This window comes from Monomorium pharaonis, chromosome 4 (genome assembly GCF_013373865.1).
Source record: "Monomorium pharaonis isolate MP-MQ-018 chromosome 4, ASM1337386v2, whole genome shotgun sequence".
Classification (NCBI taxonomy): domain Eukaryota; kingdom Metazoa; phylum Arthropoda; class Insecta; order Hymenoptera; family Formicidae; genus Monomorium; species Monomorium pharaonis.
Genome location: NC_050470.1, coordinates 17,955,548 through 17,973,454, shown reverse-complemented (window position 1 = coordinate 17,973,454; position 17,907 = coordinate 17,955,548). Strand labels below are relative to the sequence as shown.

At 36.7% G+C, this 17,907-nt stretch overlaps 1 protein-coding gene across 4 annotated transcripts in view; it reads right to left on the bottom strand.

The window, feature by feature from the left end:
* LOC105837615 (ADP-ribosylation factor-binding protein GGA3) overlaps positions 1–17,907 on the bottom strand; it is a 133,562-nt gene that overhangs the window by 17,609 nt on the left and 98,046 nt on the right. For 3 of the 4 annotated variants that reach the window (XM_036285673.1, XM_012682533.3, XM_036285674.1), the window contains exon 4: positions 15,208–15,441. In XM_036285673.1, the coding sequence (XP_036141566.1) occupies positions 15,208–15,441 (234 nt within the window). Of the gene's footprint in view, positions 1–14,526; positions 15,073–15,207; positions 15,442–17,907 lie in introns of those variants that run through there. The other variant, XM_036285675.1, reaches the window with a different exon arrangement.

The following is a 17,907-nucleotide window of genomic DNA, read 5'->3' as shown; positions in this document are numbered from 1 at the left end:
TCTGAATCGAGCTTTATTATAATGTACCATCTCTTATCATACATTCCGTTTTATGTTACATATATTTTTTAATACAATAAAAAGCATATCATTAATATCAGTAAAAAAGTGTCTCTGAACTTGTCTCCCCTGACCCCGAACACAAAGCACGACCGCAGGGAAAAGACGGGTCGTTACAATTTTGTATAAATGTATAATTTTTTTATCAAGATTGTTAATTTGTAAAATTTTTTATATGAATATATTTTCAGAAGACATTGAAGGTGAAATGTGGATTCAATATTTAATATGATATGTGGGCGCACATTGCTTGCTCTGGAAAAGGATAACTACATTTGCGATTTTTGCGAATAACTTGTTTTCTGTAAGATTTTCTATAAAATAAAATGTTTTTCTTGTATTTTTTTATAAATGAGATTTCTTCCAGTTAACGTTCTCAAAAACTGTTAATTTAATACTGTTAATTAAGACTGTTTAAAAGCTTTAAATTTAAGGCTATTAATTTTTTTAAATCTTTTATATAAATAAAATTCTTTAGATTTAACGTTATTTTTATTTAACTTCCGTTAAATGTGAATAAAAATCCTGTTTCGATATAACAACTTATTTTATATAAATATATATGTTTCTAACAAAATATTGACCTTTTTAAACAAAATCAATTTTTTTACATTTATTTTTGTGATGGCCATATTATTCTCTCTATTTCTCTTTGGTCCATTATGCAGTATCGATACATTTTTATAAATAATATACAGAGTGAACCATTTTAATACATCCAGTCGAATATCTCGAAAACCAAGCCCAGGAGAAAAAAATGCTTCAAACAAAAGTTGTTTGGTTTCGAGGGGGCCATAAAATAGTACCACTGGTTTGAAGAATGCCTGAAGAAACCTTGAAGAATTATTTGAAGGTCACGTAAAGGTCACCTCAATTTTTTTTAATGGCTTTCCCTATTTTTTATTACATATTTTTGTAGCTTACCTCGAGAGCTTTCCACTGTAATCAAATGTTTCTTCATTAAGTACTTTTCGAGTTATAAATTTCCAAAGTTGCAGTTTGAAAAAATTCAAAATATCTCGTAAAGTATTCATTTTCCGATAGTCTTATCTTACATGATTCAACTAGTCAAGGCAAAATTTGGACATGATCTAACCGGTCAAGGCAAGATCGGAACATGATCCAGCCAGTAAAGGCAAGATCTGACCATAATGTAACCAGTAAAGGTAAAATCCGAGTATGATCCAGCTAGTCACGGCAAGATCTGGACATGATCCAACCAGTCAAAGCAAGATATGGACATGATCCCACCAATGAAGGTAAAAGTTAGACATGATGTAGCCAGTGAAGGTAAGATCCGAGTATGATCCAGCCAGTCAAGACAAGATCTGGACATGATTCAACCAGTAAAGATAAGATCCGAGTATGATCCAACCAGTCAAGGCAAGATATGGACATAATCTAACCGGTCAAGGCAAGGCCGGAACATGTTCCAGCCAGTAAAGGCAACATCTAAGCATGATGCAGCCAGTAAAGGTAAGATCCAAGTATGATCCAGCCAGTCAAGGCTAGATCTGAACATGATTCAATAAGTAAAGATAAGATCCAAGTATAATCCAACCAGTCAAGGCAAGATCTGGACATGATTCAACCAGTGAAGGTAGAACCTAAGCATGATGTAGCCAGTGAAAGTAAGATCCGAGTATGATCCAGCCAGTCAAAGCAAGATCTGGACATGATTCAACCAGTAAGGATCCGAATATGATCCAGCCTGTCAAGGCAAGATCTTTATCAAAGGAAATATTCAAAATTATCTCCATTGGCTTGAATACATAATTCCAACCTATTTTCGAAGTGCCTGACCGTTTTGAGTAAGATAACTCGCAGTATATTTGGGCAAACTGCTCTTATTCTCTCTATCACATCTTCTCTAGTTGTAGGCGCATGCTCATAAGCAACATTTTTAATATACCCTCATAATTAAAAATCAAGTGAAGTCAGATCAGGTCAGGTGGAGGCTATGCGATGGCCCCTCGTTGCCCAATCTATCTGCCATTGTATTTTCGATCTAGATAAGCTCTCACTATTGCCGCATAATAAGGTGGCGCCCTATCCATTTGTATCCACATTCTTTGAATGTGTATGAAAATCAACGGCTTCAAGCAATTGTGGTAAATGATCCCTGAGAAGTTCCAAAAAATTTACAATATTAACATTCTTTCAAAAAAATAAGAACCAATGAAGAAGCCATTTACAATACCACACCAAACATTCACACTCCAGCGATTTTAATAACACAAGCACACAAAAAAAGTGGTTGGTCCGGCGGACTAGTCAATCCTTATGTATTTTGACCCGCTAAATTTAAATCCAATGTCAGAATTGCTAAATTGGTTCATTTTTTTATAACCTCAAAAAACACATTGTAAAAGCAGTTTAGGTCACAAATGTATAATCCAGCGCGCAGGCTTGCGTAATCACATTACACGGAAAAAATTCGATACGTATGACAAGTCTGAGCTTCTGTGAATAAATAGCGTAGAAAATTTACTCTCTTTTTCTATTATATCTAATTCTTTTATTTTCAAAGGTTCTGTGCAATGACTTTCTTTTACGTTCCTTCCCTTTCATGGAAACATTTCTCGTTTGAGCGTCCAGCAGAAATCAGCCATCATGTTCACATCCCACTTGCCTTGATATCGATTCTCCATCTTCTTGATGTCCTGATAAAATCTTTCTTCTTGTTTTTCACTATAATCACCTAAATTTTCTGGGAAGTAATCGATATAAGAATCCAAGAAATCCAACTTAAGATTCATTAGGCAACCTAATTTTCTATAATTCTTCATTAATTCCGCCATCCTTTGTTTGTAATCTTAACTTTTGTGGTTTTCTAAAAAATTTTCTGACACCTTTGAAACTCAGCCATGTTGCTTTTTGGTCTTTACTCATTTTAGTGACAAAATTGTCGTCTCTCAACATTTTACGTATTTGAAGTCCATCAAAAATTCCTTCTCGCAATTTTGCATCAAAGATGTTGGAAAGTTTTTCTTGTAAATACTGGTAGCATTTACATTTTTTATTCAGAGCTTTATTCAACCCATTGTTTCACGAGTCCTAATTTGATATAAAGAGGTGAAAGAAAAACTTTTGAAGGCTCAACTAACGGTTCATTTATAATATTTTTAAACCCAGGTTGCAAAGACGCCCTTGTCGGCCATTCTTTTCTTATGTAGCGGTTCATTCGATCTTTACTATCTCATTCACATAAGAAGCATGGATTTTTTTGTAACCTGATTGTTGACCCAATAATATGGTAAGAATTTTTAAATCCCCACAAATTTGCTATGTCCTGTGTATTTAATTTTTTCAAGAACTGTTTTCAGGTTTGTGTACTCTTCTTTTACCACTACTGAGTACGCTACAGGAATGGAGGCATATACATTAGTATTGTGCAGCAACACTGCTTTCAAGCTTCTCTTAGAAGAATCGATGAATAATCTCCATTCATCAGACTTGTAACATCCAGGTTTCAGTTTGTTCATTAATCCAAACTTTCGAGAATAAATGAGTTGTATATAATAGAAAAAGGGAAGTGAATTTTCTACGCTATTTATTCACAGAAGCTCAGATTTATCATACGTATTAAATTTTCCCCGGATAATGTAGTTACGCAAGCCTACACAATCTGGATTATACATTTGTGATCCAAACTACTTTTACAAGATGTTTTTTTGAGGTTAAAAAAAAAGTGAGTCAATACAGCAATTCCGACCTTGAATTTGGATTCATCGGGTCAAAATACATAAAAATAGACTAATCTTGTCCGCCGGACCAAAATTAAAAAAAATTTTTTTTTGAGGTTAGGAAAAAATAAACCAATTCAGCAATTCTGACCTTGGATTTAAATTCATCGGGTCAAAATACATAAAGATTGACTAGTCTAGTCCGCCGGACATTAAAAAAAAATTTTCTTTGAGTTTAGAAAATACGAGCTAACTTTGCAATTCTGACCCTGGATTCGGATTCAGCGGATCAAAATACAAAAAGATTGACTAGTCTAGTCCGCCGGACCAACCACTTTTTTTGTGTGCTTGTGTTATCTTCTTGTCTTTGCCAATGTAGGTTAACATCCAACAATTATGTTCATTCAATTCACTATTATTTTTGAACGTCGATTCATCAGAGAACATAACATAATAGAAGAAATTCGGATCAGCTCGGATAATCTGTTGTGCCCAATGACAAAATTGTACACGCAACGGCATATTTGCTTGAGTAAGAACTTGTGTTAACGTGATATGGTAAGGATGGTACTTCATTTCCTTCAAAATTCTTAAGATTGTTGTTCTCGGGATACCAATTTTTCTAGCCACAATACGACTACTTGTATAAAAATTAAGATGAATGAATGTCAAGATAATGTGCACACGCACATCGTCTTCATCATACTCATGATGTGCTCTTTGACGTTTTAAACGGCCTTGGCGAGCTGTTAATTCGAGGTCCCAGATTGTAGTATAATTCGGTTGTTCTCTTTCGGGGTAACGATTCCGGTAAAGTCGCGAAGCTTCATGATAATTTAGTTGACATTCTCCGAAAACAAGGAGAATATCAACAATCTCTGAGGGACGATAATCAGCCATGGGTATTGTCGGCAAACGTAAGTCTCTGATTGCGAGTAATAAAGTTTGATATTCCGATTGACAGTGGAAGAGATTTTCGTAATAAATTGATTCCTAAATAGTGACAAATAAATTTTTGTCGATATTTTCTTTGGAAACAATAGAGGGTACAATATTTAAAAAATTGACTATTTGAGATGAGTAGGACATCAAGAACAATCAAGGAATCAATCAGGTTTGACTTCTGCGAACAGAATTTGTAGTAATCGTCTACATTACATGGGTCGATTACACAGGCACACAAAAAAAAGTGGTTGGTCCGGCGGACTAGACTAGCCTTATGTATTTCGACCCGCTGAATCCGAATCCAAAGTCAGAATTGCAAAGTTAGCTCGCATTCCCTAACTACAAAAAAAATTTTTTTAAATGTTGGTCCAGCGAACCAGACTAATCAATCCTTATGTATTTTGTTCCGCTAAATCCAAATCCAAGGTCCGAATTGCTGAATTGGCTCATTTTTTTCTAACCTAAAAAAAAAATTTTTTTTTATAATGTTGGTCCGGCAAAACAGAATAATCTATCTTTATGTATTTTGACCCGCTGAATCCAAATTTAATGTCAACATTTCTGCATTGGCTCATTTTTTCCTAACCTCAAAAAAATATTTTTTTTAAATCTTGGTCCGGCGGACAAGACTAGTCTATTTTTATGTACTTTGATCCGCTAAATCCAAATTCAATGTCAGAATATCTGCACCGGCTAATTTTTTCTTAACCTCAAAATAATATTTTTTTAAAATCTTGATCCAGCAGATCAGGCTAGTCTATTTTTATGTATTTTGACTCGTTGAATCCAAATTTAAAGTCAGAATTGCTGAAATGGCTCATTTTTTCCTAACCTCAAAAAACACCTTGTAAAAGCAGTTTGGATCACAAATGTATAATCCGGAACGTGCAGGCTTGTATAGCCACATTACCCGAAGAAAATTTTCACAAAAGTGAAGATTACAGAGAAAGGGTAGCGGAAATGATGGAAAACTATAGAAAACTAGGTTGCTTAATGAATCTTTTAAGTTGCATTTCTTAGATTCTCATATCTACTTCCCAGAAAATCTAGGTGATTATAGTGAAGAACATGGAGAAAGATTTCATCAGGACATCAAGGAGATGTAGTATCGATATCAAGGCAAGTGGGATGTGAATATGATGGCTGATTTTTGCTGGACGCTCAAACGTGATGTCTCTGTGAAAGGAAAGAAACGTAAGAGAAAGCCATTGCACAGAATCTTCGAGAATAAAAAAGATATAATAGAAAAAGGGAATGAATTTTCTACGCTATTTACAGAAGCTCAAACTTGTCATACGTATTAAATTTTCCCCGAGTAATGTGGTTACGCAAGCCTGCACGTTGCGGATTATACATTTGTGATCCAAACTGCTTTTACAAGGTGTTTTTTAAAGTTAGGAAAAAATGAGCCATTTCAGCAATTCTGACCTTAAATTTGGATTCAGCGAGTCAAAATACCTAAAGATAGACTATTCTGTTTCGCCGGACCAACATTATAAAAAAATTTTTTTTTCGAGGTGAGGAAAAAATGAGCCAATTCAGCAATTCTGACGTTGGATTCGGATTCAGCGGGTCAAAATATATAACAATTGACTAGTCTGATCCGCCGGACCAACATTAAAAAAAAAATTTTTTTTGAGGTTAAGAAATGCGAGCTAACTTTGCAATTCTGACTAGGATTGACTAGTCTGGTCCGCCGGACCAACCACTTTTTTTTGTGTGTGTGCCTGTGTTATTATTAATAGGAATTAATGGAATTTAAATATTAATTCCTTATTATATTATTCTTTGATGAATCGAGCTCTGTTGTTTAAAAGGAAATTTATATCGATCAGAAATTGGCATTTCATTCATCTTAATTCTTATACAAGTAGTCGTGTTAGAGAAAATGGTATTCTGCGAACAATAATCGTAAGAATTTTGAAAAAAACGAAATATTCTGACCATGTCACGTTAACACAAGCTCTTAGCCAAGCAGATATGCCATTGGATGTACGATTACATCATTGGATCAACAATAATAATAATTTTTACTATCACGTTATGTTTTCTGATTTTAATGTTCAAAAATAATGGTGAATTAAATAGACATAATTGCCATTATTGATCGGATATTAATCTATATTAACATAAACAAGGAGATAATCAGCATCGCAGGAGATTGAATGTTTGGTGTGGCATTATTAATGGTAACTTTGATTAATTATTTCTTCGAAGGAAATGTCAGTCGTAAAAACTTTTTGGAACTTCTCAGAGATCATTTGCTTAAAGACGTTGATCTATGCATATGTATACACAACAGACTGTAAATACAACTGGATGGAACTACAATAAGGAGACTGAAAGGATTTACACAACGTGTGTCTGTGTGTGTGGCAGTTATGTAAATATAAAACCAAAATTTTTGTGTAAAAAATAATAAATATTTTATTCGAAGTATTGCCCATCGCTAGCTATACATTTTTCCCATCTCTCTGATAATTTGTGGATGCCACGCCAAAAAAACTGTTCCTCTTTTGAGGCAAACAAGTCAGCAAGCCATTTTCGTACATTTTTGTAAAGCGCTGCTCAGCAAGTGAGTGTCCCATTGATGCAAATAAGTAATAATCGGATGGAGTCTGGTGAGTAAGCCGCATGCGAAAGTATTTCCAAACCAAACGCCTCAATCGTTTCCTTGACCGGTTTTGCTGTGTGTGATGGTGCATTATCATATAGCAAAATCATTTTGTGTTGCCTTTTTTGATATTCTAGTCGTTTTTCACGCAAAGCTTGATTCAAATCGATCATTTATTGTCGATAGCGTTCAATATTAACGGTTTCGCCAGGTTTTAGCAGCTCACTGTCATAGATTACACCCTTTTGATCCCACCAAACACAGAGCATTGTCTTCCGTCCATAGCGATTTGGCCTTGCAGTCGATGTCGATGGTTTGTCTGGAGTTACCCATGATCTTTTACGCTTAAGATTCTCAAAATATATCCACTTTTCATCGCCAGTCACAATTCGATGGAGAAATGACTTTCTTTTGTACCTGGCGAGCAGCATTTCGCAAGTGGCTTTTCGGTTTTCCTGCTGTCTTTCATTCAGTTCATGTGGAACCCATTTTCCCATCTTCTGGATCTTTCCCATGGCTTTCAAACGTATAAAGACGACTTCTCGTGTCACATTTAATTGATCCGCGAGTTGTTGTGAAAGGCCTTCATTTGCGCACAATACAATTGGCCACGTTGCAATTGCCCACCGTGCTATTAGACACGAAACATTGCACACCGTTTAATTGGGCACAGTTCATTTGGACACAATTCGATTGGACACCGTTCGATTGGACACCATTCTATTGGACACAGTTCGATTAGACATTGTTCGATTGCGCAACGTTCAATTGCACACCGTTCAGTTGCACACCGTTAAATTGCACACCATTTAAATCGCAAACCCATGTGGTGTAGTGAATGCTTTACATACACATACACACACGGAGGGGTGCAAGGGGGTCTTCGGCCCATGTACACATTGCAAACGCAGCCATAATGTATGGATATTTAATATGTGTTTAATTGAATGGTGTGCAATTGAACGAGATGCAACTGAACGGTGTGCAATAGAACGGTGTGCAATTGAACGGTGTGCAATTAAACGGTGCGCAATCGAACGGTGCGCAATGTTTCGTGTCTAATAGCACGGTGGGTACTTGCAACGTGTCCAATTGTACTGTGCGCCACTGAACCTCTCTCGTTGTTGTTGCGTTCGAGCGTTATCCTCATCCAACAATGCTTGCAATTCGCTATCTTCAAACTGTTTCGGTGGTCTTCCACGTTCTTCGTTTCTCACATCAGAATCGCCACTTTTGAATTTTTTAAACCACTCAAAGCACTGTGATTTACCAAAAGCATGCTCACCGTAAGTTTCGACAAGCATTCGATGCGAATCTGCAGCAGTTTTCTTCAAATGGTAACAGAAAATCAATGCTGTCCGCAAATCGTAGTTTCCAGGCACAAAATTCGACATGTTCAACGCCATTAAAAACTATACTGTTGTATGAAACTTATATTGTTGTGAGTTGAAAATCTTTATCAGATGTCAAAAGAAGACAGCTAGCGCCATCTATGGGCAAATTCCAGTTTCATATTTACAGACAATGTAAATGTAGGATGTGTATGTATAAGTGAGTAGCCTTCACTTGAACACAGTGCAGATGGATACGTTGCAAATAAACACAAAATAATGTACACCGTACATTATTTGATGCTTTTGATTGAACGGTGCGCAATAGAATGGTGTCCAATCGAACTGTGTCCAATCGAACGGTGTCCAATTAAACGGTGTCCAATCAAACAGTGTCCAATCAAACTGCGTCCAAACAAACTGCGCAATTGAACGGTGTGCAATGTTTCGTGTCTAATAGCACGGTGGGCAATTGCAACGTGTCCAATTGTACTGTGCGCAAATAAAGGCCTCTCGGACATGACGAGAACACTGATCAGACAGTGATCGATACGAGAAAGAGAAAGTTGAGCGGTGCGTGTTGGAGAAAGGAATGATGTATAGGTGATTGCTAGTGCAGTAATAAAGAAATGCATCTGAGTTGTATAAGCTTCAATTTAGGTCAATGTTAAAATCGCCAACGACGATGGCAGCAGCAAAGGAGGAATGAAGTCGCTCAAAGTCGGCCTGAAAAATTTGATTAAAAGTTTTATCTTGAATTTGTGATTTTTTCCTTATATTACTTAGGTTGAACCATCCAATAATATTTTTGCTTAAAAGAAAAACCAAATACATGGCGCCTTTTTTTACCTTTTTTAAAAAGGTAATTTTGTTTAAATTTTATACTAGAATCAGATATGAAGTTGTGTATCGGTTGTGTTGATGACATTGCAACAAAGACAAAGTCGTCTACCGCCTAGCAAACGCGCATTAAGTCAGATGATCCTACCACTGCTATCGAAATCTAGTGAATTCGCGTACACTTGACTGTAAAAAAAGCGCTCCAATTGACTACGTTCCAATTAACCACAACTTTTCTAATTGGCGGTCCAACAAAAAAACTCTACGCATTCATTGCTGTAAATGGTTGTGGTCTATTGCAACATGGTCAATCGGGTGCCTTCGATTGTAAACTGTCACGCGTTTTCCTTGCGTTCCGTTGTGCAGAATCGCGACGCGGATCAAAAACGGTACGAAAGGGAGAGGGAGGATGAACGTTCCCTCAAATGCCTCCTAATTTATCGCGGAGCGATCTGCAGGACTTATCATAAATGTTGGGCACCAGACACGCACCTTCGTCGTGTCAAATCCAAACGCAAAAGTAACACCAAGATCCTGCTTCATACTGTGGAGTATTTAGCGTGGAGCATTTAGCCGGCCGCTACAATTTTGATAGAGGGGTAGGCCACAGGCGAATGTTCGGTTAATTAGGACGATACAAAACGGCACAAGAATTAACGTAAACTCAGAGTAAAATACATAAACAGCGCGTTTATTGCAACGAAAGAAATTAACAAAAAAAGTAATAATGAAAGAATAAAGAAATATAGCAGAAGTTTCGCTTAGCGTGTAAATGACGGAACTCGCGAGAGAATAATCGAAATGACAACAGAACTCACCGCAAAAATATCCGAATTAGCTGGAAAGCGTAAACGAAATAATTACCATAGAAAAAGGCGTGAAAATAACAACCAGTTAGACGAAGACGCGAAGTCTAAAGACAACGACAAGCTGCGAGACGAGAAGTAACGTAAGAACGCGAAGGCGGCGATCACAACGCAAACAAAATTACAATAAGACGACGACGCGACATTCACGAAACGAAATTGACGGAAATGAAACTGACACGAAACTCGGGAGGAGCCGGAGCCTCACACACAATCACGGATTCCGCGGCGCAAATTCTCGACGCACGCAATACGATCCGGATAACACTTCACGCGTGTGACAGTATGGCGGTCGCGCTACCGGCCTTCTCCCGCGAATTACTACTCTTCTACGCTACGATCCGGGGCCACAACCCTTGGCGAGCACGCTTCACAAACGTAATTCTACGATACGCGAATCTTAACCGCCACAAGTCCTTGACGGTCCGCTGCGCATGAAAGCCGATCGCTCGTTCAAACACTAACATAAGAAGTATGCCCTCGCGCACTGTACAACACTAAAGAGCTCGCTCCCAGAACGCTAGCATGATCCGCCGACTCGCGAGTGGCTTTACAAAATTATGCACGCGTTACGGGCAACCTCACCGGCTTCCTTGTCCCTCCGAGTCCTCTCCAAGGTCCTCGTTCCACCTCGGGACGTTCGTCCTTCGCTCGTTACGCCAGGAACTCCAAGACGGCCGGGTTGCCGATACGCTATACACAACAGCTGGTGCGAAAAAGCGATCGATAATGCAAGGTGCTCGATCGCGAGTCGATGTGTTCCCCACGCAGGGGGGTGCGCTAGGTGGCTGCGTGTGGCGTCAGCCAATAAGGGGTACGCGTTTTGCGCCTCGCGACAGCGCGCGCTCAACGGCGTACGCGACACAATTTCGTGAGGCATCCTTTGATCGCGGGGCCCTTGGTCCTCCTCCTTTGCCGGCAGCCTTCCGGTTAGTTTTATTTCCCCGGGGCCGATACGGGAGGCTGGTTAAAGCTGAAGAGTCCTCCGCTCTGCTGGCCTCGTCGGCTTTTCCGATGAGACGCCTCGTCTAATTTTCTGCCGTGTCGCTTGCCTCGCGGCTCTCGCTGGAGATTCCATGCCCCCGCGGTAATCGTCCTATGCCTCGGCCCTGTCCTCTATTTTCCGCTGCTCCGTCAAGGCCAAATTCCTTGTCCTGTGCAGTGTTCCTTGGTGTTTTCGCCGAGTGAAGCGCCCGATACGCAAAATAAAAAAAGAAATAGGTTTTCGCAAATAATATCGTTAATGTGGCCCGCCGAAAATCGCGACACGTTCCCTGCACCTTCTGGCCGTTCTCGCTAGCGCGAGCTCGGTCATTGTGACGGCAGAGGGACGTTGCGACGCCGCGCGCCGCAGCGAAAATACAACGTCACAAAACATAACATAAAAATCAGTCGAATTTTGTTCGGTAAACACGGGTTGCGCGACGGTAATGTATGTCTTTTCGAATAGTTTTCAGTCGCAAAATAATTAATCGACAGTGATCGATAGTGATTAATTAATAAATTTATTAGTAAAATCGATTGACTACTTGCTGCTATAGATGTATAACCGCGTGTTATGTGTGAATAATTTGTTTCTCGGAGTGATCTTCGATCGTCAAATAATTAATCGGCAATCATTAATACCGACCGATAGTGATTAATTAATGACTTCGTTAGTAAAAAACTTTAAATTATCTAGTAAACGCGTATTGTGTAATAAAAACGTATGATTTCTCATTGTTTTAATCGAGTGAATAGATCGAGTTTAAAGTCAGTGAGAAACTTATTAAATGAAACTCTCATTTGAAACTCTACTTCCCAGCACAACATCTTTCAGAAAGCTAACGGAAAATATCTTTCAAATATCTTTCAGAAAGCTTTCTAAAAGATGTGTGCTGTGTGGGTTATAATTCATCAAGAAGTTCATACGTCTTAAGGGGCTACATACACCTAGAAATTTTGAAAAAATGCATTTTTCGTTTTTTGTATATTTGTAAAGTATAAGGTCTTAAGAATATCCCCTGCAAGTTTCAAAGTGATTGAAAATTGTCAGAGATATAGCAAGAAAGGTCCAAGCGCGTTCGACAACGCTGGGGCGCGATAGGCGCCTTCTAATCCTTCACAGCAGGTAAATTACGCAAGAATATTACGCTAGCAGGCTAGAATCGAAGTCTTTGATGCCGCTACATCTGGGAAGGATTCACTGTATGACCTTGGAGTGGACGACTCCATGTAAGTTTAAAAAAAAATTATTTACGTTTTAACTGAATGTCAAAATTTAAATGCGTTTTTCTCCAAAACATGTTTTCAAAACGCGTGTCAAAAATATCTCGGAAACGGCTGGACCGATTTACTTGAAATTTGGAGGACTTAATCTACATTAAAAAAGGCAGTCTTTATCATGGCGGTTTTTTTTTAGAGCCCTTACTTTTTTTTTAAGTTAATAAAACAACAGATTTTTATCCTAAAAAATCGATTTTTATCTTTAAACAGCCGTCATTTTGCCAAAAATCGATATTTTAAAAATCGGCCACGATAAAGACTAGATAATATCATTCAGTTTAAGAAAATTCTAGGTTGGTCTGTTTCAAATAAGTCCTGTACGCGTTGCAATTGGCAGAAAGGCCGCAGAGCACCTTTTTTCAACAAGGTCTTGGGACGAAAACAATATCTCCGCCATTTTTTAATATTTTCAGTTCAAATTTATTCTGAAACATGTTCTAAGAATGTATTTTAAAGTAAAAAAAAAAAAAATCTAGAATTAATTACATACATTACGTTTCGGGAAAAAAAATAAAAAAAAAATAAAAAAAGGCCTATTTTTTACATCTGTAGGTGTATGTAGCCCCTTAAGAAAGCAGATCGTCATGATTATCGATGAGGTCATCGAATTATTAATGCAAGTAAGTAAATGTAAATATGAGTATGTATGCGCGCGCGCGCGTGTGTGTGTGTGTGTGTGTGAGGGAGAGGAAGAGGGGGGAGGGAGAGGGAGGGGGAGAGAGAGAGAGAGAGAGAGAGAGAGAGAGAGAGAGAGAGAATAAGAGTGGATGGTAAAAATGTGTACAATAAAAAAATATTTATTTTTAAAATGTGTCTCTGATTTTATTTTGAGACTCAGAAATATGTATGTGCACGTATTACGAATAGCCATTGATCATACCAAGCGCCTCGCGTAAGCGCCCGCGTCTGATGGTAAGTTGCGCCGCCCTTGCCTACCTCTTGTACCTGACCCGTAATACTACTATTTCTTTTAATAATTCGAAGCTAACCTTTAAACAAAGTTTTGGGAGAAAAAAAATCATCTCAGAATTAAGTTTGAAATACGACGGTAATTATTTACAATTGGTACTTTTCCGAATTTTGATATTTTCTTAGAACTTTTTTGGTAAACAGCTTTGTTGTGACTCCGACAACGATAATTAATCGGGGGACTCCGAAAAAATAGATGCTGAAAGCTACATCGAAAAAAATAGGCGCTTCTGTTTAAAGCAGCCCTACAGCATAACAATGTGGAAACAAACAATTGTAGCGATTTCTACCCCAGTCTGGTACAGCAGAGAACGCGTGGGCGGGGGAGGGGCTGTGCCCCTACCCCTGCACCCCCTCCCCATAATTTTTTCTAATCTAACCCAAACATTTTAAAATCGCTATTTGGTTAATGCAAAAACATTGGAAACGTACAGCGTGGAGAGTCGCAAACCTATGTGGTATTGAACAAGTGTGGATGTCATTTACTTTACGTAAGACACTGATATCATGTATTATATTTATGAAACGTAAAGTAAACGATGTCCACACTTGTACAGTACCACATAGGTTTGCGACTTTCCACGCTGTTCGTTTCCAATGTTTTTGCATTAACAAAATAGCGACTATAAAATGTTTGAGTTAGGTTAGGTTAAGGTTAGGAAAAATTACGAGAGGGTGCAGGGGGAGGGGCGGAGCCCGTCCCCCGCCCATACGTTTTCTACATAACCCTTTGCAAATTTCCATGCTTTAAATTTTAAGAATAATAATATTTATTGAACTTTTTCGTCAACTTTAACTGTTAATATCTCCCTTTGCGGGGCAGAGCGATGCTTTTTTCTGCCAGATTCGTTCGTTTTGTGCGGTGAGGAATCAGTTCTCCTTAAGTATTACCAAAATGTTCTAATGCAAATTAAAAAAGTATGGTATTTATTAAACTTTTGTGTTAATAATTTTTTGTGTATAACTCAAAAACTAAGGCCGAGCGGCGGTAACATGTATAGGAAAAAATTGTTCAAAATGATGATCTTGACCACATATTTGAAGGTCATCAAAATCTGTGAGGAATTGCTAATGTAAATAATTACCAAAATATTTCGAAAAAATGGCCAAAAAATTAGTAGGTTACATATTTTTCTAGTTCCCCCGATTGATTATCGTTGTCGGAATCACAACAAAACTGTTTACCATAAAAATTATGAAAAAAATATCAAAATTCGGAAAAGTACCTATTGTAAATAATTACCAATACGACATTTTAGGAACAGAATGTTATTTAGAATTACCCTGTATACACAAAATTACACATACACAATACACAAACATACACGACACATTTTATAGATATATGTGCTGCGCGTTTACTTGACGCGAGACATTTTCTTTATTTCATAAAAAATTTCATAAAAATTTTTCTACCAGGCAAAAATTAAATAAGATGCAAAATCAAGAAATCCCACGTCATTTTTGACAGACTGTTCTGTTAAGCTATTTAGCACCTTGAAATAAGAGATTAACTGTACATTTTGTTTTTTAAATGTATTTTAAATGCTTTATCATGTTAAAAAAGCAGGAATATATCTGTAAACATAATTGTCAAACTGTACATAAATGTAGTAATTATTAAAAGTAACCTCAATAACTCCTTGTTTCTTTAACATCTCATAAGCTTCCTTAATTTTTGATTCGCGAGGATATTCTTTGATCCATGCATAAAGAAGCTGCAGAACCTTTTGCCGTACGCTCGCTGTAGTGCGGTTACCTAAATATTTCGGCGACACCAATTTTATCATCTCGTTAAGAAAACGGAATTTCCCAACTTCTGCATGAAATAACGGGCCACACTTCTTCATACAAGTATCTAGTAACTGAAAAAATAAAAATTTATTTATACAAGTCGTATATTTATTAAATTTTATGAATTTTAAGTTCTCAAAATTTTGTTAAAATTTGTATTAAATAAAGATATCCTTTTGTTATCCCATAAAATTTTATATTTTATTTAAATTTAACTTATATATTAACTTTTTTTATAAAAACAGCATAAGATTAATAATAAATAAGTTAGTAATAATATTATACGAGAAAAGAGAAAGGGGTTATAAACCACCATTTTGTTTTATTTAAATAACTCAGACAGTAAAAATTTGTGTGACACATTTTTTATTGATATAAATTCGTTATCCATAAAGTTCTACCAATCATGTTACAAGTCATGGTATAAGAAGTTCTTCGGATATAAATAACGAACAAAATTAACAATTTACTGAAAAAAAAGATTGCGATTATGAATCCTGTAGGAGGATATGGAATATTACCAACGAATATTCTTAAAACCATTTTTATTTCTAAAAAATGAAAAATTAATGTTCTTTGACGGATCTTACACATATCAGTATCACAAAAATAGCAATATCTTATATAGTATCATACAAAAAAATAGAAAATCTAAAAACCTTTGGTTCCTGCAACTTTGCGTATTATAGAAATACTATAAAAGTATTATAACAAACAATATTAGTTATGTATCATAAAAATATTGTAAAAAATATTAAAAGAGAAAAGATGGGACTCAGGCTTGCGACAATCGCAAGGGTTCATAACCCTGAACGCAAGTAACATAATTCTACATGTCAAATGCATGTATACATTACGTCAAACATTAAATTTAATTACGTCATTTGAAAGCTATATTCAAGTCCTTCATATTACACCAATGTAAAAAAATTAATATCCGGCATATTTCTCAAAATAAGGTAAGGAATAGAGATACCTATAAAACTTTTGGTTACTTGCAATACTAAAGTGCAGCTTTTATGACAAAATAAACACTAATTACACAGGCACACAAAAAAAAGTGGTTGGTCCGGCGGACTAGACTAGTCAATGCTTATGTATTTCGACCCGCTGAATCCGAATCTAAGGTCAGAATTGCAAAGTTAGCTCGCATTTTCTAACCACAAAAAAAATTTTTTTTTAATTACACAAGCACACAAAAAAAAAGTGGTTGGTCCGGCGGACTAGACTAGTCAATCCTTATGTATTTCGATCCGCTGAATCCGAATCTAAGATCAGAATTGCAAAGTTAGCTCGCATTTTCTAACCACAAAAAAAATTTTTTTTTAATTACACAGGCACACAAAAAAAAGTGGTTGGTCCGGCGGACTAGACTAGTCAATCCTTATGTATTTTAACCCGCTAAATCCGAATCCAAGGTCAGAATTGCAAAGTTAGCTCGCATTTCCTAACCTAAAAAAAATTTTTTTTGAGGTTAGAAAAAAATGAGCTAATTCAGCAATTCTGACTTTGGATTTGGATTCAGCGGGTCAAAATACATAAGGATAGACTAGTCTGGTCCGCCGGACCAACATTTAAAAAAAATTTTTTTTAAGGTTAGGAAATGCGAGCTAACTTTGCAATTCTGACCTTGGATTCGGATTTAGCGGGTCAAAATACATAAGGATTGACTAGTCTTGGCCCACCTGACCAATATTTAAAAAAAATTTTTTTTTGAGGTTAGAAAATGCGAGCTAACTTTGCAATTCTGACTTTAGATTTGGATTCAGCGGGTCGAAATACATAAGGATTGACTAGTCTAGTCCGCCGGACCAACCACTTTTTTTTGTGTGACTGTGTTATCAATGGCCGTGTTATAACGTTTAGACAGTATGTAAAGTATTTCGGATAGTTATCCCCTGAACTCAACACAAAGTATATGAGATATCGCGAATTCCATAATTTGAGTGAATATAATTTGCCCATATTCGAAATGGCCACGCGTAGATTTGACCACATTCGAAATGGCCACGTCCGAAATGGCCACGTTCGGAACAGCTAATTTTGCAATAATTAATTTTTTCATAAAATAAGCAAAAATAGGCGTTTAATAAAATAAATCTCAAAATCGATATAAACAGTAATATTTTTAAAACATTTCCTTTGATTTTCTTTTCACTATCAAAAAAATACTTTACCAACCAATATTAAAGATATAGAAAATACTTAAAAACTTTCACTTTGTAAAACATTTTTCTTTGTAAAAGTTCAACTTTGTAAAAGATTTATACAATACCATACTGTACCTCAAAATGTAGCAAGATAGCTTGACAACATATAAAGATTAGATTAGGTTACTAACTTATTTTCATAACGAGTCACGTGCAAATGTCTACTTTTTCACAAAGTATATCATCATGGTAATATCACGTTATGACGAAGTGGATAGTCGCACGTCATCCTGACTTCGCCGTGCACTATGGGATGTTTGACCTGTTTTTTGGCCAAAATTACAAAGACTGGTTTTTATAAGCTTTTGTGTATACATATAGGGGTTT